This window comes from Molothrus ater, chromosome 6 (genome assembly GCF_012460135.2).
Source record: "Molothrus ater isolate BHLD 08-10-18 breed brown headed cowbird chromosome 6, BPBGC_Mater_1.1, whole genome shotgun sequence".
In the NCBI taxonomy this organism is placed as follows: domain Eukaryota; kingdom Metazoa; phylum Chordata; class Aves; order Passeriformes; family Icteridae; genus Molothrus; species Molothrus ater.
Window position 1 is genome coordinate 38,522,524 of NC_050483.2, and position 26,177 is coordinate 38,548,700.

At 35.0% G+C, this 26,177-nt stretch overlaps 1 protein-coding gene across 1 annotated transcript in view; it reads left to right on the forward strand.

The window, feature by feature from the left end:
* Window positions 1-26,177, forward strand: part of MIPOL1 (mirror-image polydactyly 1) — a 186,844-nt gene that overhangs the window by 56,987 nt on the left and 103,680 nt on the right. The window contains exons 9-11 of the mRNA XM_036384706.2: window positions 7,773-7,902; window positions 11,702-11,735; window positions 11,995-12,165. Of these exons, the coding sequence (XP_036240599.1) occupies window positions 7,773-7,902; window positions 11,702-11,735; window positions 11,995-12,165 (335 nt within the window). The remainder of the gene's footprint in view (window positions 1-7,772; window positions 7,903-11,701; window positions 11,736-11,994; window positions 12,166-26,177) is intronic.

A 26,177-nucleotide genomic window follows, 5' to 3' on the forward strand; every position in this document is an offset into this window, starting at 1 on the left:
CTCAGCAAGGTTGAGTCCAGCCCTGTTAGGGATTTCACACCATTTTTATTGCCTGAGAACTGTAGATGCTCTCTGAAAGACCAAGGTAATGATAGGAAATACAGTGTGGAAAAAGAGGAAAGCAATGCTTCTAACATGGTGGTATATATCATACAACTTTCAGTCTCTTGGAAACTAGGGCAATATTCCTACAATGAAGTCCCTATTTCGGATCTGTTTTTATGAAAATGTTGTGAATATACATTCATGGTATTTTGGAATTCTTGAATATGGTGTGGAAATATTCATGAACATTATTTGAAGTTTTCTAAATTAACTTGAAAAATAATTACTGGATATGCATATGCAATAGATTTAATAGCAAAAGTAAAAACAAATATCCAAGTGGCTGTTAGCTTAGAGTTAATTTGATTTAATATCCATAAAGTGAGAGGAAATAAGTAATCTTGCCAGTAATAAACTTTGGGTGGCAATAACTTTCAGCACAGAAGAAAAGTATTTTCCATTTCTTCCAAGCTCACTTTAGAGTCCCTTTTTAGATGTTATTTTTCTTTCCTGCATGTCATCCATTAAAGATTAGCTGTGGAAGGTTGGAGCATGGAGAGATTATGAATGACAGAACAACTCCTGCAGAATAATAATCAGTTTTTGGTATTTAATGCTGTTTGACTTTTGCAGACACATTTCTTATTAACCTTTGGTACAAACAGAAATCCAGGTTCCTGATATCTCATGGAGAAGATGAATTCAAGATCCTCTTCCAATTAAACTGAAATAAGGCCAATATTGGGCTTTAGCCAAGAGAACTCAGTAGTTCCCAACTCTCATGTTTATAAACCTAAATATGGATGATATTTTACAGTTTAAGAAGGTAATGCATATACTTCCCTAAACCAGTTTTCTGTGCATAATTTATTTACATAATTAGTCTGTATAACTCTTAGGGGGTTTGTCCTATTAAATGCTTCATTATGAATACTATTTCCTGAATATATTTTCAAAATATTTCCTGATAAATAACACAATTTTGAAAATAGCTGCATGATCTGAATCTTCTGTATGGGAAGGTAGACAATCCATCTAAAGAACAGAAAAAAAACACAAGGTGGGGGCATCATGACTGGGAAATTCTTGGCTTAATTTTTAACAGCTTAATTTGAAATAATATGATTTTACCTTCAGATTGTCAGAATTGTTGATTGTGAAAAAGTTGCATACAGCTCTTTGAAGTACAATATATGATGAGCTGGCATAGATTAAAATGTCAATTACTAAGCTATTTATCTGTGGAAATTGTATGTAAAAAAGCAAGCCAGTTTCTTCTGCATTTTTTATGACTAGTCTGTCCTTTCTTCCACACAAGTGCTAGGTGAGCATAAAGAATTGGGTTTTATTCAGGAATAAAAAGGTCTGCAAATTATCTACTTCTTGGGGTGCTACAAAACTTTCCTTTAATGTGACAAATTATAACTTGCAAACTTTAATGCAATGTTTATATTTTCCGCCTAAAAGTAAATATTCAGGCATCAGCAATTACTGAAGAAAAAAGTTTAACAGCATTATGGTTTGAATTTTGAAGTCAGCTGTGTTTAGTGTGTTAGAGGCAGAGGCTTAAGTATTGTACAGGGATTGGCTTTCACAAGAACTGCCTTGGGGTCTGTGTATAATACTCTCTCCTATTCTTTTCCACTTTATTTTTTTTTATTGAATTGTGATCTGAGTACATAAAGAAAACCCTATGCAGAGCTGCCACTAAACAACTTTAGCCTTTTATTAAGAACACTCTTTTTATAGTATTGGAAATGTAGGAGCAGATGAATGCAATGCACTAAATACATACAACAAACACAAAGCAATAAAGAAGTCAGTGTGTTCTATCAGTGTTTGTTCAGATTGCTTTATCTATAAAGTCACATTTAGGTGTAAATTACTTTTAGTCTATAACTCCTGGTATGGACTAGTGAAAACCCTTAAGTATTTTTCCTATGATCTTCTTATTACTATTTTACTTCTAGTTTTTCAGTTGTACATCATAACTGAAAGTAAATGAATGGTAGCTTTCAAAAAGAGCTAGAAACTTAAGTTGTCTGTTTCGTAATAGAACATGTCAACACTATTTTTAAGTTGACAGTGAGCCCTGGAGTTCCTGATAGTTTGCCATTAACCTGAATAAGAACTCTGTAAGTGCTTTAGAATTTGAACATTTCTGGGGATTATCTTCATTTTGTAACATGTATAAGCAGAGACCAATTAATGACACATTTTAAAGGCTTTCATGGCAATACAGGGTTTTTTTTCTTTATTTGGCTATGATAAGATTGACTTATTTAGAAGTTGTGAGCACAGTCATTAAATTTAATAGAAGGAAATCTCAGAGGATTTTGATTTCTAATTTGAGTGGATGAAAAATACATACAGGTTTGTATTTCTGCAAGGAGAACAAGCATATATCCATACAGTCAAATAAAATTTAATATATATGTAAAACTTACTTATATTGAAAACCAGTTATTGTAGTGTAATAATATTTACTGTATCTTCTGAAATACAGTAGCACTGTGTATAGTGATCTCATATTTTCTTTAGAAGACTTGGCCTGTATTCTAATTTTACTTTTTTTAATGAGTAATTTTAAAAAGTGATTTCTGCTGCCATAAATAAGTGATTTCTGGTTTTAGTCCCAACATTTTCCTCTTTTGCCTCTCTTACTCAGTTTATTTTATTTACACTGATGACCTCTAGGAAATAAGCAAACAGACTTTTATCCTGGGACTTGTGCTTTCCTTGCTTCCCCCAAAGTTCCATGTTTGGAAAATCATGAAACACTGTTTAAACTAGAATGATTTCCAGCACACCTTCTCAGTAGTGCTGTTTTAAAGGTGGTTTAAAAAGTATAGGAGATAAGTTTGCCAAAAGAATCAGGTTCAACTAAGAAAATATGTACACTGCTTTGACTCAGTAAACTCATACTTGGTATGGTTCATCTTCTTCATATTTACTTTTGCCCATATTAGAAAACAATTAGCTTACTAAACAAATTTGAGTATTTGGGATAAAAAAATCTACTTTGAGTCTCTCTCATTTGACTAAGAATTACATGAGATTTGATAAGCTTGTTTAAAAATGGACATATCCAAATATTATTGTAAACACCCATTGATTTGTTTTACCTGCAATATAAGTATTTTACTTAGTTGGCTTACATAGTAGCTAATAATATTTGTTAATGTAATTTAACTGCTGTGAACCTTTACTGAACAAATATTGAAATTTATACAAGTCAAAGAAAGAGAATCTCTAATGACTTTTGTAAAAGCTTCCATTTAATAGTTAAGGAGAAAAGTTTATATGACATACCAGATGCAATTAACAGTAGATTTTACATTTAATAAAAAGAAAGAAGCATATGTATTTGCTTTATTCATTCCATCATAATTTGCATTAGAGCTGTGGGTGTTTAATGAGCAAATTCCAGCTAAAATGCTATATTGATTTTCTAAGTGAACTTTGTAATAGCTATCTACCTTACAAAAGCTCTCTGTTTACAATTGTTTTCTTTACTAAAAACTAAAAATGTTTTAGAATTGATGAGTTTAGCATAATGATTCTTTTAAAATAAAGAGCTCTTTTAGAGTGTGCAGGGGTTTTAGTTACAAGGAGAAAGATGTTATTAAAATATTAAAAAAAATAAAGTTTATACAACTAAACTAAAAGTGCTGTACTTTTATAAACTACAATATTTGCAAGCATGGGAAAATAATCCTTTTGTTTTAATATTCAGTTCTCTGGGATTTAAATATTTTAACTCTTGAATGCCATTATATATTTATATATGAATTAGTAAATGATACAATTAATTTTAGCTTAATACTAGACTATTCATACTGCATTTCTGTGTGTCATTTTCTTACCTGAAATATGAATTCTGTACAAATTTGTGTTTCTTCTTGGTCAGGCCTCAAGACGGAAAGGATAGGGGTGGTTGGTATGCCACTAGAAGGTCTCCAAGGAAAACCTTATAATGGTGACCAGAGCAGTTGGTGAAAAAGTAGCTGGACCTGTTTTTCCTTTGGGTCAGGCACCTAGTCAGTGTAGCAGTATGGAGTTAGTATTTTGCTGGATATGTCATATCTTGAATGGAATTTAGAAGCATGACTTGATATTAGTAATTTTTCACCTCACATTTTAAAGAAGCATAGGGATGATAATCTGGATAATTTTTACTCTTTCTAACATGAAGGAATGTCATGTCACTCTTTCATAGACTCTAACTGGACAGCTTATACATCACTTGTTTTCCTAGATATGGCACAAAATGTTTTGCTTTGCTGCTGCATTGAGACCTAAATGTGTATGCATTTCACTTATTTCAAGCATGCTGTGGTCCTTACGGTCCTGAACTTCTACTTGGTGACTCATCCATAGCTCAGTGTGAATGGGGAATATTCAGACTACCTGCAATCATGTGACTGTGATAATATTCCCTAGAGTAGGAAAAAAGGAATTAAAAAAATGTTAGATAGGAGTCAGAAATGTATAGCCACTGGGTAAAAAAAAATCAAACCTAAATTCAGCTTTGGCTGGTGAAGAGATCAGGTGACTTAGTCATCCATAGACCATTAAAATGAGCTAGATGAGGTCTTTAAATATTTTTCAAATAAGTAACCTCTTTTGGAAGTGTCAGTATTGCTATGTTGTATTAATATGCCATGTATCTAAGTATCTTTTGTTTTTAAACTTAGATTACTATGCAAGCATCTTACATGGTTTTCTGCATTTTCCCTAATCTGTTTTAGTATTGAACTTGCAATATTACTTTTAAGAAACAGAACTAAAAACCAGACACTTTTAATTGATATAGAATGACATAGAAGTGACATGAATTTTTATTTATATATATATATATATATATAATTTACATGAATTATATAGAATTTTAATGCAGTTTGGGGATCTGGTCTGTGGGATATTTACACCAATGCTTTACTTTAGTGGAAGGATAAGAAAACAAGAAGAAAGAATTGCTCAATAAAGTTACTTTTCATAGCTGCTGGTTAAAAGACAGTGGTTTGTAATAGACTTGCCTGTTCAAAGGCAATTAGCATCTGAGCTGCTGTCAGGGGTGGTAAGATTTCAGATAAGCTGCATGCTTAAATAACTTGAAAAATATCTTTTTCTGAATGCTTCATACTGTTACATGTACATTACTTTGGTTTAATGACAAAGAAGAAAAAATATGTTTTTTAAAAGCCTGTGTAGTCATTATTACCACTGGCCATATTTATGCAGAGAGGGACTGAGATATGCCAAAAGACAGTCGCTCTATGTGTGCATGTACATTCAAGATCCATTGCAGGAGTCAACAAACTGTGGGGTTTCATGCTGAGGTGAGGGTGTTCTAAGGTCTGACAGAAGTGGTGCACTTGAACAGGCCAGAAAGAAGTTAGCTAAACTAGAAAATAATTAACCTCAGAATAGTAATAAGTGCCAAATCTTCAGTTATTTTAGACAATTTTCAATTCATTGCAGCAGTTGTTTTCAAGGTGAAAATTGCATAGTGTTTCCACTTGCAGCTTTATGGAAAGGGTTCTCTGTGAAGTGTCTCTGTTATGGTGCTAGATAAACTGACATAATTTTCTGGAGAAGCCATAGCAAGCAAATATATTTAGGTACTGATAGGTAATAATTACCATACAGAATCAAGCTGCCTGTGTATTCCAGATCCAGTCAGGACATAGCAGTTGCACTGTAGTTTACCCAGGCAGTCATTGCTCTGGCACTAGTTTCCCTGCCATCACAGATCTCAGCAACTGAAGTGGAAGTCTGGTGAGCTGAAATGCGCAGTCTAGGTTACCTCCTATGGTTTTTTCTTGTCCTTGCTGAGCCGCCTACCTTTGCAGATATCAGATGCATTCTCTGCAAGTGCTGCAAACTTATTGCTGGATACCAGCCAGTGCAAACGCAGTGTTACAGCTGCCTTAGTCCTTAGTTTTTCCATTCCACATCAAGCAACGTTTTCTTGTTGCAAACAGGGGAAATAGATCTTCAAGGAAAAAAAAAACCACTATTCTTCTGGATTAAAGAGAATTTAATCAGTGTTTGTTAATTTTTGCATGCATTTCAAAATCTGTGCTTCCAGTGCTGAATTTCTTTTGGTGGTGTTGTTGGGACACAAATGTTATAGCTCTGACCTGATGACTAGGCTTGTGGCTCCTCTGCAAACTTTTTGTGAGGGGAAGGACTGGACTTTCACAATTAACATTTAGCCTTTCCCTGTCTGATTTTGTGTAATGGGCTGTTAGCCTGCAACATTTTGCTAGGCCTGCAAAAAATGCTTCCTTACTCCTCAGTGACAGTCTTCTCCCCAGCTTGAGGACAAGAAGATTCCTTTTTTCTTGGTACTGATAAAATGTATTTTGTGCCAGTAATATAGTTGCTACAAAAATGTGCTACTGTGTTTCTGTTGTTTCATTCTGTGAGGACAAATATCATGTTTCATTATGTATTCCACTATGAAGTTTTTTGTGCAATATGTACAGAGGTGAAGTAAGAGTAAAATAACAAAAGGCAAAAAAGTTGATCTCAATTTAGGTAAGAATGGAGGGACAAAAGCTCTAGACTTTTAGTAAAAAGGAGGAAGTAAAGAGGGAGGAAGCCTTTCTTTGAGATCGTAATGACTTAAGCAGTGGTTGAGGGAAGAGCAGATAGTTCTGAAGGAGTAAGGAAGCCCAGCAGCAATGCCTTAATAGAGAAAATTCTTGAGAAAGAAACATCAAAATTTGAAAAACACTATGTTAGGAGACTATGGCTATGCCCCAGTTTGACAGACTAGAAGGGCCAAGGAGAATGGAGAATTCAGGAACCTACAGATCTCAGTTGAGATTTTGAGGTTCCAGTGAGAGAGAATATAGAACTCTGTCTTGGACTGACAGCAGTCATACAGCATCCTGAAAGTCCCTAGACATTTTGAATGCATGGTTTTATGATGACTGTGAGGAGAGATTTGCAGTATTGCAGAGGGAAATGATGAAAGTATGAATAAAGATTTTAGTGGAGGCAGGGTCGGGGTAAGGATTCTGGCAGTGTGCCAGAGATGGTGTTAGACATATTGACAGGGGAGAGGCAGGGAGAAAATGTAAGCTCAGGATGAGGAATGACTTGAAGGTGTTAGTTTGCTCCTAAGGATAGACAGTAAATCTTAGTTTATTGGTACCTAATGCTCCAAGGTCCATGTATGCTGTAACAGATAATATAACAGTATATTACACAATAAAGTAAAGGCTTGGCAGAGGAGAGATGCCAGCTGTGCCACTCTTGTGATACCAGAGACAGACTATAAAAATATTAGAATTTTTAATATCACTGTGCCACCCTGATAGGAAGCAGTCTGATGGTAATAGTTTTAATGTATGATTACTTTTAACTCTGTGTCCTAGAAGAAACTTGCTAGTGTCTTATATGATTCTGAGCTTTACAATTACTTTTCCATTAAGCAAGTATTCAGAATGCCCAGCAAATCACTTTCTTTCCCTGTTAGATTTTATATAGGGGTGAATTTGAAAACACATAGCTTTATTTAATACCTTAAAGTATTGAGTGTAACAATTAACAGCAATTTAGTGTTGTGTCTAAGAAGCAACATAGACTTTATGCAGAATAATCCAAGGTCATTGGAGAAGTGTTGATTTTAGGAGGGGGTGGCAAAGGCCAACATAAGTGCATCTAATAGTGCTTTTCCCTGTCAAACTTGTTTGTTGAACACACTTTTGCAGCTCTGGTGGAAGAAGTTTATTCTGCTCAACGGGAACGTGATGAGGCTGTCATGGCAAGGCTTAGGTTAGCCAATGAAGAGAGAGATGAAGCATTTCTGCGAGTCCAGCATTTAGAAGAGTCTCTCAAAGAGTAAGTATACATTTCCTGCACCATGTAAAAAGGCTGTTGTGTCACTCTGTGACAGTCATAAGCTGCTCAACAGTGGTTATAGGAAAACTTAGCACATTATTATCCGTGCAATAAAATAAACTAGGGCTAGTCTTACTGTGTTATTGGTTCATTTGTTTGCTGTTTTATAAAACCCTGTTTTTCTCTGGAGACTGAGAGAAGGTGAATAATTTTGATCACAAAAATTAAAAATATAATCAAAAGCTTCAGTATTGATTTATTGAGGGAGAAATAAGATGAATGTGACATTTTATAGGGATCTTTTGACACAGAGTACCAGAATGTCAGTCAAAAGATGCACCATATAGGAAATCAATCAAGCCTTTAAGCCCACCAGGCATTTCCTTCAGCAAAATTTCTACTAATTATATGGGTGACACAGTAAAAATATATGGGTTTTTTTCCCTATCTTTAGTGTAGGAGCAGTTTGTGAGGTAGTAAGGGTACAATTAATAGTTCATAGATTTTTATGTATGCCATTTTAACTCAACAGAAATAGGCAATCGTATGTTAAACAGAACTAAGTCAGGGGAAAATTATAAAGAGTAGTTTCTTTCTCCCTTGGGATATAGGCAGCTTTGAAGCTACAGTTTGCTTCTCCATACAATCCTTGGCCATCTGATTTGTGATGATCTTGGTGATCATATTTGTTAGTCCCACAAAGACTAGAGTGGCTGAGAAATTTCTCTTACTTTTCTGCCAGAGAAATACAAAGAAACAAGCTTTCCATGGCAGGAGACTGAAAAGGTGCAGTTATTAGTTTACTAAATGACAGGCAATGATGTTTTAATTAATTGATTCTACTAAGAACACTCCTCTTTCAGGCAGAGAACCAGTCATCTTCTTTTGGGTATTGTTATAGTTCAGGCCAGACAATATTATCTAAATTAATTTCAATAATCTGCACATAGTTTGTCCACCATTACTCTGTAGAATTTACAAGTTAATAGAGTAGTCTTGTATGTTCCAAGAGTAAAGAAAGTTTTGTATGGCTTCAAACATCACATAATCCTGTATATAAACAGTTAGCATAAACTCAAGATCTTTGATCTTAAAGCTCTCAAGTAGTGCAGAAAATTAATTATTCTGGTCAACAAACTTGGTCAATGACTCGGGTTTCTGGCATATTGCTGCTTTCTCTGCAGTGGAATCCATAGACACATGAGTGGCAGTTCTTGACACACATGAATCCCTCAAAACACCTTCACTTGTCTTGAAAACTGACTTAGTTCTAAGCAAAAGTATGAGAAAAGAGAGGAAACTACATTTCTCAGAGAACATGCACAGTACCTACCTCAAAAAGGTGTCATTGCAGAAGGCACTGGAAACACTGGTAATGCCAAAGTAGTACTTGTTCCCAGGAGAATCAGTAACTCCCTTGACTGATAGTTTGAAGCCAAGCTATTACATTTTATTGCTATCATTTAGAGAACAGCAGTTGTACTAGCTGTCATCCACTTGGGTGTTCTTTCCCATGCTCTATAGAGAGGTCTGATACCCTGATGCCATTCACAGTCTCAGAACTGGTTTAAGAGATTTCCCTGTGGAGAATATCAGCTTTCTTTTCTAACTACCACCCTTAATAGTTTCTTCCTTCCTTATGGTGGTTGTTCAAAAGGTCAAGTTCCCTGTCTGAGATGTGGAGCACATAGAGATTTGGGGTTTTTATAAAGAACATTGGCTACTTGTGCCACACTCATCAAGTTTTAGAGCACAAGTCACTCTTCCCATCTGCTTTGGACTTACTCCAATCAGAGAACTTTACAAGAGTGGAATATTGAACAGCCTGCCAACCTTTATCAAGTGCTTTAATTCTTTCTTTAAATTAGCAGCTGGAGCAGTTCTATTGTCATTATTTAACTGTAACAACAGTTAAATAATGTAAAATTCAATGTAAAATTCTTTCAGCCCTGTTGGCTCTAGGGGTTATGTTATCAGAATATGTTTAGAAGTGGGAGAGGAGGAATCCTTGATTACTGCTGTTTAAAATCATAATGTTTTCATTCATTGTCTATGCACAGCACAGGGAGACTTAGCAGGGCAAATACACAGCTCTGGATGCTACTTTTTAAAACATATTGTCACCTAAGGAGATGTTTGTATACCTGCAGATAGACCCCTTGTGGCAGTTATATGCTGAAGGTATGCTTATGGCAGAAGTTCATGTTCTTTTTTCCACTCCCATTTCTCCCTAAGGTATCTTGCTTACCCAGCCTGTTGGTTGGCTGGGTGGTTTTGTTGACCCACACTTTTAGCAGTGTAGAAGTCCTCTGGAGAAGCTGGGTCAGTCCTGCCAATTTACTTTGACAAATACTGTTCTTTTCATTGTGAATACAAACTAGCTGGAGATCCATTTTTAAGTCCCACATGAAGTGGCACTTAGAACAATGTAAAAACCTAAAGCAGGATCTTAAACAGGATCTTAAAGTAGGACCTTAAAGCTGGACCAAGGATCTAGCTCTGAGAATTTATTATAATAATATAATAATTAATACTATTATGTTTGTTATTTTATTGTTTGTGTTACTTTATTAATAAAGTCAAACACAGCAAAGCTTAGCTTTTACTTTATTTTGTTTAGTTCTGGTGCTGACTGAATATGTTGGAGTAGTTCCTGCTTGTGAATGCCATATAAATATAACAGTGATAGTATATTCTGAAATATACACTGATAGTATATTCTGAAATATTTCTTTTTAATTTAAAAATTTTTATACTGGTTGATTTACTATGCCTTATGTACTGTTATCTGCAAAAACTAATGGAAAATGTGGTAACATGCTGTCAAGTGTTCTATAATGTGTTTTAGCTAAAATCATGGCTTTGGAGCAGTGCCTGCCACAGCACTGCTGAAGTGTTGCTGTGTAGAAGATGTTTAATGGTACTATATCTGTCTGAAAATATCATAGGCTACTTTTAGTAGAAGTCACCATTAAGTAAGTAGCAGTGGAGTGGTAAGGTAACTTTAATATGCTCATTTTTCCGGAAGAGAGATCTTTGTCCATTTAACTAACCTTAGATAAAATAAAATGTGTACTATCCCATTTATTAGATTTTTGTACTATCACTTACTACTTTTACACAGCCAGTATTCAATGCTGTATGACTAAATTCCTCGTATCATCTTTGTATTTGACAGGTCAATATATGTTCTGTTGAAATAGAAAGGGAGGAAAGTGCAGGCAGGTTTGTTCCAGAATTAAATAGGGGCCTTGCAGAGAATTGGCTTAGCTTCCTATTTTATGCAAGATATAAAATCAAAATATTTTTAAAGTTACTTCAACTGGTTTGGGATTTTTCCCTCATTTTGAAAGAAAGAGGTGGAAAAAGAATTCCTTAAAAATGAAAAAAAAACCCTATCAACAAAGCCATGTTCTGTTTCATTTGGGGTGCAATAAAAACAAAAAAAAAACGCCAGCATGTAAAAGTTGTAAGCCCAGAAATAAATAAAATAAAAGCATCAGTCATTTCTATCACTGGGGAACTTTTTTCATCTAAGCACATATGAACAATTGATCCTTGTAGTCATATATAGCAGTAAACATTAATAACTTAACAGTCTGAAGTCAGTGCTGAAGATATGGAGCATTATTGAAAGATGGAGTCGAGCAGGTGGCACTTTAATATGTTCAGTGTCATGGTTGACTCTAAAGACTAGTAGAATGAAATTACTTGAGGTTCTAAAGATTTAAAAAGCGAACTCATTTTGCTGCACTAAGGAAATGCTACTGATCAGGCTTTCTGTGTCCCTTTTTTCTAGGCTAGAAAATATTAACCCTGAAGAAAATGACATGGTAAGCCATTCTCTGAGGAGATTTCTTGATGTCAGTCTTATATCTTAGAGGCTTAAGTTCAATTGAGTGGGTTTCAAGAACTAAGATGTGGGAAAAAGAAGAATTGACACACTAATAATGTACATCTTTGCTGCAATATGAAAATTCAATAACTTCACTCAGTCAATTTACAATTCACATGTGCCTATTAATTAAAACCCTATATTAAATAAAATATATTAAAACTTCATGTCTGACTAACATATAATGCTGTTGGTAGACATTACAGGAATTACTGAACAGAATAAACAATGCAGACACAGGGATAGATATACTGAAGAATGGAGCTATAATTCTGAACCGAATACACAGGACCAAAGAACGTAAAAAGAAAATAATAGCTGAGGAAATGAATGCAGTAATAGAGCAACGGGATGCTGCTTTATCTCAAGTAAGTCTCTACAAGTATATTATCACTCAGTAGAAAATTTCTTTATTTGTTTTTTTTTTTCTTGGATGGGGGCAGGGGTTGGTTTACTTTTGGGGAAGAAAACTATTTTGTTTACTTTTCTCTCTTGAAAATCTCAAAGGAGAGCCCTTGTAGTAAATGTCTGATTACTAATCAACTTTTTCTTCATGGTAGTAGTGTCCATTAAAATGGCATCACTGTGTTTCCTGAGAAAAGTTACGTTTGCATTTTTTGCACTTCATTACTCTCTGTCTTCTTTCTAAAACAAAATGGTTTTCAGTGAGTTGACCAATCTAAGCTATTTAGGGCTTAGTTTTGAAGTGTGCTGTATTGGTAAAATGCATTGGATGACAGTTAACTGGGACAGAAGAATTTATAAAGGTTTGTAAGTAGCAAAAATATACATTAAAGGAAGGTAACAGTACCACATGCAACAATGCCAGCAATTCCTCCCTTTGTTGCTTCGAATGCAGGAGATAAAAATCAGCATGTGGTCCTTGACTCTCAGAGTCTTACCCATCTACTACATGATTTGAAAGAACTTGGGTTCTTTTTTCTGCTCAGATCACTCATTTCCTGCAATTTCCTATTTTGACAGTAATTGTCTTCATTCTCTTCATCATAAAGAGAGTTGCCTTGCATTTTTCATCTCATGGAAGACTTTTTCTGTCATTTCTTTGGTTTGAGTTTAGTTTTTTTACCGACCATTTTTTAATGGATTTTTAACTCAATAGGAAAGAGTTGTAAGGAGGAACAGACCAAGTAGGGAATATATCTCCTGAGAAAAGATCTTAGACTGGATGAAGCCCTTATGCCAGGCAACAAATTTAATCTGACTCTTCCAATATTGGAAATTTTGATTTTTAATGTAAGTAACCAAAGTTGGCCCACATGTAACTAATTTAAAGTCAGGTTCGTGATCTTTAATGATATCAATAATGTTAATTGAATTTATGTTCTATTGAGAAGTCCTCTGATAAAAGTCCCCCCTCTACAAACACTGTAATTTTCATGCTTTTTCACTCATTTTTTACATTCTCTCCTACTTTAACCTTGAAAGCCCCATCTGCCTGGTGCTTAGAATATTTTTTGTGTCTGTCAAGAGTATGTATTGCAAAAAATCTTAATGTATTATTGGTGGTATTTTACTTTCTGAGTCTATTTTTTTCTTTTTATAATAATATTGCTGGGATGTTTCCCAGCACAGCTACTGGGAATCATCCAAAAACCCTTCCAAAAGTTTATGTTCTTTCTTCTTGCACAGGGTATTCAAAAAGTGAACATCTTGTAACAGGGAGGAAGAGAAGGATCTCTTTTGCTGATCTTGATATTTTTGTTTTCATTATTTCAGTTTTTGGTTCTTTGGTTCTTTCAGGCATACTTGGACCATGAAACTTCTATCAATGTCAGAAGAATTTCATTGTCAGGCATTTTAATACACATTTTAATTTAATTGATTTTAAGCTGCCAGTTTAAGGAGTAAAATTTTCCAAGTAATCAGCTTGAAAATTAATAAAGATAATAATTTTGGATTGTAATGGCTCAGGTGTCAGCACTAGCAAAGCCATCTTTAGCCATATCAGCAAAAAGCACAGGTAATGTTAACTAGATACTGCAGCTGAAAAAACAAATTAATAGAATAATAAATCCTCACAAAATGAAGATGTAAATATTTGGTATTAAGCTGTAGTGCTATGTTACCACTGGCCATTTATAGCACCATTGTTGTTTTAAATGAATTGTTAATAAAACTGTTCATTATGTGTTTTCAAATATGTGATGCTTTTACAGCTGTTACTGTTGAATCTAGAAAATAGGTCCTTGGAATTGAAGCTACCTTTTCAACCTGTGTTTCTCACTTGATGATTCCTTGGGAATTCATACCATACTTGAATTATTAGTAGTCTTTTGTTAACATTGCAATAGCAGTAGTTATTACAGTGCTAACAGCAAGAACAATAGGAGAGGGATTCTACATTAGACCACAAAGGGACTAGATATAATTCAGGGGATGTATATGCTTAGCATAACAAATGCAAATTATTGGAAGTTAGATCTGGGGTTGCCTCAGGCATTCATAACAATGCAAGTTAAAATCTGTTTCTTTTTGTGGAAGTGATGTCAAATATGAAGGGGGGAATTGAGAGCAGATTGAGAAGAAGCAGAAATAGAGTAAACCATTGGCATGCTATGTCTGTCCTCTGGAAAATGCATTTGTAAAGTTCAGGGGTCACTGGGCAACGGAGGTGGAATGTTTCATGAGACATGGTGTTGCTTTGTTCCTGGTTGCTGTTGTATGGTGCTGGAGACAGCAATGTCATTTGAGTGACCACCAGAGCTGGTTCCATATGATAGACAGCTGCCTACACAATAACAACAAGAGTCTGGGCTGACTGTGTTTAGTGAAGCTGCATCTATTGCTTTTTGCTGTGATTTCCTTCATGATAGCCTGGCATTTGGCAATTGAGCACAGCAAGCCTATGTAGTGTCTAGCTTTGGGGGTTAACTCATGGGATTTCTGATTTTTCTGAGTAAGAAACAATTATGTGCAAACTTTCACAGCTTAAACACATTGCTTTGATTTCAAGTGAGAATAAATTACATTTATAGAGAATGGACATTCTTTAAACTATGCATTTCCTATGACCAGGTAAATACAGACTACTTCCAGCTAGTCTTTTAAATTCAGTTTCATCATGCTTTTTTTGGTAGCTATGCTACTGAGCTGCATTTAGTTGGACTGCAATTGCAGCATACTCAATGATTAGCTTGTTGTGATTCTTCTGTTTAGATTTTACATGATTTTTATTCTTCAAAAATCAAGAGCACTATCCATGTCTTGGAAAGGCCATAAAAATGTTTTTTCTAGCTGTAACATCCAAGAACCTCTGTGTATTTTTTGAGTTTTCCAGCGTGAGCATTGCTTCTTACTAGGAAGCAGATTGAGGCACTTCTCTCTCTGTATTGAGCTGTGCAAGTGTATGTAATCTCAGATCTTTCACTAGATTGCTGAGCAAATATGCAAACTACTTTTTGTATGTGTGAAAACAAATGAAATGGTATAAACTCAAATATTTGATACTACTTTTAGTATGTATTTTCAAGTGAATAATAAACAAACAACTAAAGCATGGCTAAACATTGTCATCCATCTTCTGTATCAACCCCCTTAAAAAAACAAACTCAACAGTTTGGTTGTATTTGCTAAGATATGTTTGTTAGTGAACAGATATTGTGTGATACTGAGGATCTACAGTGTGTTTTATGACTGATCCTCTGAAAGAAATAAAACATCATTTTCTTGTCTGTAACATTCAGTTTTGTCTTAACTCATTCAAGGAAAAAAGTTGTTTGTCCAGTTGATCATAATGCAGTTTTACCTTTCTTGAGAAATCTCTCTTGCTTGAGTAATCCAGTGAGTGACAGACACTTAGTAGAGATTCCATATGGCATAGTCACATTGTGTGATCCTCATAAAATACTCTAAAGAAGTGGTTTCCAGCAGGAGGCAATGCAGTACAGTGTCTCAGCAATCTATCAGCCACATCACACCTTGTGGACAGGAATGTTAATATCATTACAGTGTTGGCAGCCAAAGACTCAAGTAAGCCATTACAATTACTTTTCTTCTGGTTTAGACAAGAAAGGGGACCTTTTAATTGGTACAGCTTGAAGGAAGTGATTTTTTAAAGCTCATTAAGAGATTAGGAAATTGTGTGTTTGATATGTTTCCAGTCCTAACTAATTCTGTAAATGTGGGAGGTTTTTAATTGGTAACAGTCATTTCTATACAGAGTTTTAAATATTAAAGATATATATAATTTGCTGTTAAGGAATAGCAGTGGTTTCATGGCTGGCAAAGTATTACCTCTAGTACACTGATCTTGAAGCAATAGCGTAACTGGCAAGCAAACCTGGTTTTACAGCTTTGAATAGTTTGACCACATCCTGCTGTGCAGGAACATGCTTATGACTGTTCATGTAAAAAATTGGCAGGCACCCAGTTGCTCATCTGAAGCAAGTTAAAGAATCCTTCTCCATTTTGAGGCGCTGCTTGGCAGCAGGCAGCACTTTATCATCATTGAAAACAATGACGAGATGCACTGTGCTTAACTTCCCATCACTATCAGTTTCGACTAATGACTAATAACTGATAAATGTCTTAGAGCTAGTCAGCTTCTTGCTAGCTTTTCTTTTTTTGTTTTTGTTCTGCTAAAGTAATTTTCTTCCTTTTACACCAAGTAGTGTAAAAGGAAGAACTCTGTGTTGCCTGTGATTTACAGAGCATTAAGGGATTCTCAGCACTGGAGTGAACAGGTCTTACTGAGGTAGTAAATCCAAGAGCTGTACAAAATGTAAAAACAAGAGAAAAAAAAATATTTACAAATTTTGGACCCTTAATAGGGGAATACTCAGGTGACAGGTTACAATGCCTCATGACTCTTGGGAGAGAGGTGATCCCCTTGCAAACCAAACCACGGTGTGGGATGGGTTTTTTGTACTTTTAATTAGAGGTCTGGTTTTATACTCTGTGTTTTTGTACCCTTTGGCACTTCTTGATTAAGAATGCTAATCAAGTTCTTGGCTGGCAGGAGCATATCTGACAGTATCCCCCTACCTACTCTCTCAAGGTGCTTACCCTACTTTTCCATTTGCCACACGTATTTGGGAACAGGAAAAAAAGAGGTAGGATGCAGTATCCATAGCTGTTTATGAACCAGGCAGCTGCTGTTGGATACTGATGATTTTGGTCATAAACTTATTTCAGGAGGAAAGTGAAAGTAAAGGGAATGTTAATTGTACTTTGAGGATCCAAGAACCATGCTTGTTCACTAATGGCTAGTTTCCTTTGGGAAGGCAACAGCAAGTTGATGATGTTCTCATTTGCATCCTTTTCTCTGAGAGGTAGCTGATGAATGGGCATGGGGAAATTCCTTGCCAGCAGGATGGCTGAACAGAGAGAGGTCACCTGTCTGCAAAATACCCCTTTTTGCCCTGTGAATTTAGTCCAATTCCTGAGAGAAAGTGAAAGGGATATGGAGTAAGATATGGAGTAGATTAAAAAAGAAAAATAATTTGAGATTTAACATTAACAATTGCACAGTGACTGGGGGAGTAAAGAAAGAGGGGTTGATTAAATAGTTGTCAGTTTGATTGGGATTCACATCAGTGGTCCTCAGGTAAAGCTCACAGATGTCTCTTCTTTGGGGGTAATGCTGAGTGAAAGGGATCCTGAAGGGAAATCACAAAAAGGGAAAGTTATATGAGCAGTGGTTTTGATAAGCAATATTAGTTTTAGTCTGATTGCATTTCACTGCAACAGTGCTTTAAAATGTTGCATTTCATTTCCTCTGTACCTAAATAAAAGTTTGACTAAATTCATGTTTTAGGAAGTCCATGTTATACTGAACATGGTTAAATCCATGTTTTCTTTGCTCCCTCTCAGAATAAACCAAGTGAATCTCCCCAGACGCCAAACCAAGCCATGATTGCTGTATCTGGGACACGTGGAGTAAAACTATCATGAATGATGCTGAAGAGCATCAGGAATCTTTTGCATCTCAGAAAAGGGCAGGTTCTTCACTGCTTGGCAACTTAGTTTTTCAAAAAACAAATCTGGTTTGAAAATATATAATAATTCTTTACTTTCCAAGATGATTAGGTGTGCTCTGACTCTCTACCTTGGGTATATTTGTGCTGGCTTTAGCATGAATATTTTCCAGGAGAAAATGCCATTAAATATTTGGCTACATTTAGGAGATCATGAAGTATTTTTTGCCTCTGAGGTAGGAACTTTAGTTCACTGGAGACCTTACTAGAGAAGAAACTGGCCAAACTTGATTTCTTGCATGGGTTCTCTGATTTGTGTAGAATGTCCACCCAAAAATAATACCTATTTAATCTTTTGCCATAGTGCTCTGTTTAATTTGATCAGGGTATGTAATTCACAGTTTTCAAAGCATTAAGAAATCTGTGTTTCTAGTGTCCCTAAACTGTCTTGTGTCAGTTTGTCTCTCATGCTGAAGTAGCAGAGGTTGTGATTTCTCTGTAGGCAGGTATCTGTTAATAGAGCATGAAACTCTTTGGTTTCACTGGAGTTGGAATTTCATTAGTGAAAACAAGTATTTTGCAATTTATTCCTTAGTTTAGACTTCAGTGAGTCTTTGGTTGCATGAGGTCCTGTATCTTTTGAGTTAATACTTCTTGCAGCTTGAAGTGCAGGTCAGATGGTAGGTCATTAATGGAGGGAGAGGAGAATCTGAAGGAAATTACCCTGAGGAGCTGTTTTACTGAACTTTTGTATTTAGTCCATGAATGCTAAGTGTGAGTAAATATGTAAATGCTAATGAAGTGTTTCCTTGAAGAGAGGGATTATGGTTTTTCTTTCTGAGCTTTAGAAGCAAAATTTTAATTGATACTGCATTTCTTCTTTTTGCTGCCATAAGGTTTTGACTGAATGATGCCTGGAGACACATCATTGTTTGCATTGTTAAATCACCTGTTGTTCCTCTGCAAACAGTGTGTTGTGCAGAATTCAGAAAATACATTTGAGGGCATGATCAAGCTTGATATCTTTAATTGTAAACTTTAATGAATTTCCAGTTGAACATTCGTCCTCTCTTCAGTACCTAGAAACTCCTCACCCCTTTGAAAATGGCAGTAAATTTGCATGCAAGCGTGTTCTATTAATTGCTGTTTGACTCATCTATCATGGGCTAAGCTTTATATTCATACAGCTTAGACTTTCAAACCAATTTCTGGAATTAATTTAAATATTTAATGTCAAAACCCTAGGACAAAAGAAAGGAAAAATGTTTTGTATGCTTATTGATCACCTGTTTCAGTAGCAGTAACACACAGAGGAAACTTCCAATGTTATAAAAGCAGAATTCAAACAGTTTTCCCTCTGAAGAGTATCGCTGTGCATGCAATAACGTTTATAGGTACCAAAACTCTGCATGCGATAAGGTCTGTAGGTACCAGAACTCTGGTAGAGGTACCTTAAGTAGGTTTTCCATGATACTTAACACTTCACAGTTTCAACTAGGTACTGAATGTTGAATCTGATTTTGCTTTGGTTACTTGTCGGATAAAATGTTGGATTTTCTTAAAAATTGGAAAGAAAGTCACCCAGAACTGTGTGCTTTGTATGAAAAGCTGGTTTCCTTAGTCAACCTTCTAAGGAAACTTTATGCAAAATTACTTTGTTATTTTGGATAGGCAGATGAGTTTGCATAAGAATTCTTTTGATAATCAACAAAGAAGATTTTGCGTTTCATTTTTATCATTAATCTGGAGTCTGAAAAGGCTAATATGCCTGGCCTACATGTTCACTTGCTCCTTCTACCTTGACCCTTCTTCAGTGTTCATAAGTGGCAATTTTGTGTTTTATTATGTCTGTATTAGCAAGTAGTGTGAATTAGAAAGTGGTGGATCTGGAGTAAAAAGTAGTTCTCAGCATCTTACATCACATTAACCCCTTTCCAGAATGGGGAGGGGTTTGGTTTGGTTTGGTTTGGTTTGGTTATGGGTGTTTTGTTTGTCTGGGTTTTTTTGTCAGATTAGCTGTAGTCAAGACCTATGGACTGAATACCATTTGTGTCAGAATGCACTAGGTGAATTCCTGGTTTGAGGCATCTTTGAGTTTGCTTAAATGAAAAAAGTAATCCAATTTGTTTTCTCCGATAGCACTCCATGGTGCAGAGAAAGTGCTAAGTAGCATGTAAATTGTGCATTACATGAAATTAAGGATAAAAATGAGATAATTTTAAGAAAGAGAATGAGATTTATTAAAATAAATAGGGAAGTAAAAGCTATCAATGTTCTTGGAAAAAGTATTCTAGTATGGTTGTATTCAGACTTTTTCCTTTGAAAATTATTAGACTACTTTATATGCACACTTTTTGTCCTGTCATCAAGATGTAAATGAACGTGGTTCCTTCAAGGAGAAATAGGTTTCAAACTAGTAGCATAAATTGAAAATAAAGTAATACACAGAATGAAAAGTTTGGATTTAATTTGTGCAGTGGAGAAATCTTCAAAGAATAGCAGGCAAACTATATTGCTGATTGTGCCAGTTGTACAAAGTCAGTAATTGACTAAGAGTGTTGTGGGACATGGAGCTAAGAAGAATGAATAGAGCTACTTTTTGTTGACTTAATTTATTTTTATTTCCAGAGTCCCTGAGGTGAAATATTGACCTCTCTTCCAGCAGTGCAGTACCCTCCACAGTCATCCTTATGATTCAGCATGTGTGCTAAGCTGTAAAGAGAGGAGATGAGTAAGGCAGCTAAAGTCTAGCAGTAACAGAGGATATAAGGAAAAATTACTATGATGATGACAAGCTGATTATTCATTTTCAACAGAATTGTAGATGATTGGGACTGAAATTTGGGACTTAAAGATCTTTTTGTTAGTTCCATTTCTTCCTCTTTTTTTGTCCTTTATCAGGACACACAGGCAGTATGTACTAAAAGGTACCCCTGTAATACCATGATTACAATATCAGAATAAAAAGAAATTTGTGACTTAAAAATGTTTTTGTTAGTTCCATTTTTTCTAGATTTTTAACTGTTTTTAAATAATCAGGTAACAATTACCAAAATGGCAGTTTTCTCTCTTGGCTTGGTCTGAATATCATGACCCTTTTTTTGATTGTGAAGTTGTTAGTTAATTTGTCCAAGTCCTTAGGCTTGATGAAATTATTCTACATATTCTGCCTTAAAGTGTATAGTGATCCTGACAAGAAAAAAAGGCACAAGAAAATCTATCAATATTCTCTTTATGAAAGAGAGATTTCACAGTAGCAGTAACTTATCTTTGTCTGGTTCACCAAGTATGTCTACATTTGTTTGTTGTATGGCTTTACTATTTCGTGCTTCAGATTGTGAGTATCTAGGATTTAGCCTCTTTTCCATGTTCTGTTTATTCACTGTTAATTATTTTTCAAGCTGAGTTGCTTGAGCACAAGAAAAATTTAGCTTCCATTACCCTCTATTGCAAATGAAGGACAGGCTTTCCTATTGCATGTAGTCTGCTTGTGATTGTAAGATGCTCTAGTAAGGGAACTTTTTAATGTGTTCTGATGTTAATGCTTTGTTGTCATTCTTTACAGTCATGTTTTTGATTTGCTGTTAAATATGAAGCACAAAACATAATTTTCATTTATAGTTTACTTTTGTATTGAAAATGCTTCTTTAAATTACACAATACAAATACGTAGAAATACTTAAAGGCCCTTAAGAAGCTGTGACTATGTAAAAAGTACACTTGTAGCTATAACAAAATAAAAATTATCACAGATGAAGAGCATATTAAATCATGCAAGTATGACAACTTTTTGCAGTTCTGGAGTTGTTATCAGAAATACAGAATGCAAGTGTCTAACTACAAAGTATTTAATTGGTCTAAAATATTGATGCAGTAATGCTTATGAATGTGCATGTTATATTGTTAATAACAGAATTGATAACTATCTTTTGAGAGAGAGCAATTTTAACATTACCTATTATTTATTAATTACTACCTATAAATATGTAAATATAAGTTTTTATATATATATAATGACATTTTTGCATCAGTAATTGGTCATCTTTCAGTTATGCTGTTGCTTATTTCTTAATTAGCTGTAACATCTTTCTCTGCTATCTGCAGAAGTATTATCAAAGATTAGAGAAACCCCAAAATACAGTGTAAAGCTCTCTGTCAAAAGAATGGCTATGAACACTTTACTCCTCATTGTCTCTTGAGATGACTTTTCACCAATAGATAAAATTTCTTTCAAGTCTTGTAAGAATCATGGTGAGGATTTTCTTATTTCAGAGATGGTATTACAGATCCAAGCAATGTTAGGAAACAATAGTTTTCACTATTTTTTTCCTGAAAGTGGTCTTGTATTCAGTATGGGAGTGAACACCAGGCCTCTCTGTGAGTTTAATTCCTTCATCTTTAAGACAAAGTTTTTCTTTCTTAATCTAGAGGCATTCTTTCAGCCTCATTGCTTGGGCTTCTATTCACAATCAAAGTGTTAGGACTTCAACTGAATCTTAGTCTGAAAAACAAGTCTTGAAAGACTCACTGTGAAAAGGAGAGCATCCAGTGCCGGCCTTTAGGAAGAAACACCAAAATTATGGTTAATACCTTATGCTAAATCATTCCATCAGCTGGCCTTCTACTGTTTGGCCAGCCAGCAGCTGTGTCTCTCCTTACATGTTCTCCTTATGTCTTGTATGGTGTCTTCTATGGTATCTCTACTCTTCTCAGCAGTAGTCATGCATTTTACCCGTTTTGTTTGTTTTGGCAAGCAGACCTATCACTTTGCTTTTAGATGTTCTCATAACATTCTTCTGTCTTTGTGTTTTTCTTAATTTTTTTCTCCCCTCAGGGTGTCCTATCCCCTATACATGAAGAATGGAATTGCGGGATGAGAGCAGTGTTGGTAATTGCACAGGTCAAAGGCAGCTGATTTTAGGTTTAAGCATTTCTTGCTTTTCAGTAACATATCTGAAAGCTTTTAGGTGACTGTTATTCAAAGCTGCAGAATCAGCCCACTTGAGAAGGTGCATCTATTTGGGTATCTAGTTACACTGATATCTATAAAACACCTTGATGAAGCTAAAGCTAAATTTTGTTACAAAGATAGTATCTTCAGATTTAACTGCTATTTCATGTTTGCAAAGTCTTATTCATATACCAAAATCATACAGGCATTTCTCTGTATTACCAAAGCTCAAAAATATATCATTTCTAAATGTGTGGTTTTGTTTTAGTTTTGCAGAGCTTTGGTTTACTTTCTTGAATCTTTCTTTGCGGGATGCCTTTGTATTCTATATATGATTTATTTAAAGTTCATGCAAAGCTGATTAATTTATTGATTTTTTAAAATTATTTTCATTCCACTTTTTAGTGCATATAAAAAACCTATAAAAGCTATCTAGAATACAATTTATGCATTTTCTGTTACCTAGCTCTATTTGCTATTACTTTGTATTAATGAGACAGAAAGTGTTTTCACAATGACATTTGAAGATTTGTAATTAGTTTCTTCATTTTCACCCTTATACTTAGTTAAAACACTCCATTAATATTGCTTTCTCATAGTTACGTCCTTCACTATTCAAGTTTCCTAAAAATCCATGGAAAAAGAACAAATACTACAGATTGGGATGATTTATTTGAAAAGTGCTGACTTACCTACAGAAGTTTGTGTTTTCACCTACCTACTTGTTGTTTTATTTTGTAATAATCTCTAGTTTAAAGTAGCTATTATTACATGTCAAACAAGTTTTGTGTGGACATATTATGCACCAGAAAATATTAAAGAATTGCTACTTAAGCAACTGATGGCTCAGTTGAGAGTATAAAATTTACCAGGATAAACAGACAGTATCTACTACAAGATACACCTGCAATAACAGAATAAATAGCAGAATAAAAAGATTTTAAAACTCTGCCATCTATACAGTGATCCATGATACTATTTTCTTGAAAAATGTGATGATATTTAAAGATGGACCAGAAGTATTCCTGTCCTTTTGTGCAGTAAATGCCAACTTAATGTTTCAGCAATAGCTTTGTTTGCATATGGATTTTACAAAAATCCATTGAAGATTATTTGAAAACCAGCTCATTAGAATGACAGATTGCTTACCAAATTTTGTTTTCTTGTCAACTAATATTGGTTACATTCAATTAAACAAGGTTGTATTTCTAAAAAACATAATCTCAGTCTGCAGCTGAGTGCCTTGCCTATATTGGCAAATCAGATTCATAATTTCTAGATCTAGTTGGAAAAGTTGGAAAATATTTCTAAAATTTCTCCTTTTCATGCAGCTTTCACATTTTCACTACCTCTGTTCTACTATATACATTGTTTGAGTGCCAGCACTGCAGATTATGAAGTGAGGGTGAGGGAAAGGCTTTAAACAAAAGCAATTGTCAGCTTTCTTGTCAAACACAAGCTGTCTCTTGGCCACAGGCTATTTGGTTGTAATGGTGCTGACTGTTCTGAGGAACCAGCACAACATGTGGCCACATGAAGCAATAGCTCCATGTCATTTGGTCAGGTCAATAAAGCAAAGGTTTGGGGTGTAGTAATCCCAGTTCTGACATGATCTTGCTAGTTGATTAAGATTCTTAAACTTTGTATGCTAATTTGTCATCCCACAAAACAAGAAAATGCTATGTACTAATTTGATTTGAGTGTTGGAAAAAGTGAGTAGTCAGTGTTTACGAAAAGTTACAACATAATTATTTATGAGTATAATTAAGGACAAATCATGTAATAAAGAGCATATGTATGGTAAAAAGGTGAAGTAAAAATGTAGACAAAAAATGAAGTGGTGTAGTGAAGTGAACCTTATTCAGGCCAAGACAAGAACTGAGAATTAGAATGTACATTGGATGTACATTCTGCCATGCAAAAGAAGGGAACAAAGATGTTGCATTTGAAGGAGGGAAAAGCTAAGGAACTTGGAGAGGGAAGACTTATGCTTCCTCCTTTCAGCAAAAAAGGACGAGAAGTAAATTTCTTTTTTAAAGTTATTTAAAAATATAGTTTATGTCTTTCTGAAATTTGTGTTCCATCCATTAGTAACACATAATCCTTGACCAAAGCTGCCTGGCAAATGAGTATGTGGGATTTGCATTGATTTGGAAAATGCACGCTAAGACCATAAATAAAATAAGATCAGAATAATACTTTAATATTCGCATGCTTTGACTTGCTTCTTGGTGACCTTTCTTGCAGTACTCCTTAGTCCTTAACGATGGTAGAAATTATTTCAGGTAGTCAGCAGGGTATTTAGGTCTTGGTTTTCATGTAAGAGGTATATTAATGCATGTTCTGCTTAAATGGCAGATTTATTCCAAAACCTCTTGGGTGTTGTGTAATTTTATTCTTTAAATGTCTTTAAAGATGTTGAAGTTAATTACTCTGAATTATTTTCTATGCAGAAGTTTCTTCTCTGAAATCTCTTGTATCAGTATGCTGGGCTTACTAAGTGTCCATTGAAAGCAAAACTGATCCTAGTCTAACTGTTACTATACTTGCAGACCTTTATTCAGTGATTTAGAATTTAGCTAGTTGAGACTCTTTAATTTTTTGACAATACTTTTAAAAGATAATCTTGGCTAGTGAGTGCTCTTCTGCTCTTGCGATAAAATTTAAATTAGTGTTTTCCCTTTCCTGAATTATTTGGGAGTATTGGTAGTTTCCTTTGCTTTTAAATATAACAGTGACATGTGAATTATAATGTCATTGTACTGTGACAGTGTCTAGTCTTTCTGAAACTCTGCAGTGGGGCGTGAGCAGGCGTCCTACTTGTGTACTACTCATCTGCTTACATGCTTAGTTTATACATTATTTATTAGACTTATAGGCATGAAATTAAAAAATTGAATTAGTAATGTGACTTTGATGTAAAGCAGAAGTTGCTTATTTATATATGACAGGCAATTAGGAAAAAAACACTCTTAGTTTAGTTGAATGCATTTTTGCTTGCTTTCAGACCCAGTACAACCTCATGAATAAATGTTTGACACCAGGTTACTAGGTTTGTGTTTTGATTAGAAACAACTAGAGATGAGGTAAGTTTGGTAACTTATATGCAGTGGACACAGGAAAATGTGAAGGTGACCCAGTTATGTGGCTTCAGCAGCTCCTGCTTCTGTTTCCTCCTGCAGATCAGGTGTTTGTCAGCAGCCCCTGTTAGCACAGGCGTGGTCATCCAGTGCACAGCCAGCACAGGAACCGTGCTTGAATGACCTGTGAGTCACACACAGCTCAGGAACGTCACCTTTTCCTTTCTCTATTTCTTTCACATTTTTATGATGAGTTTCATTGATTAAGAAAGTCTTTGTGTGCTGAATTCACTGAAAAGTAGATCAGAGTTGTTTTGATCTTTGAAATATCATCATTGCAGGGAAGTAAGACTATGTAGAGAATGCAGTTGGGTGGGTATCAGTGCTGCTCAGTGCTGTGGAATCACTGCACG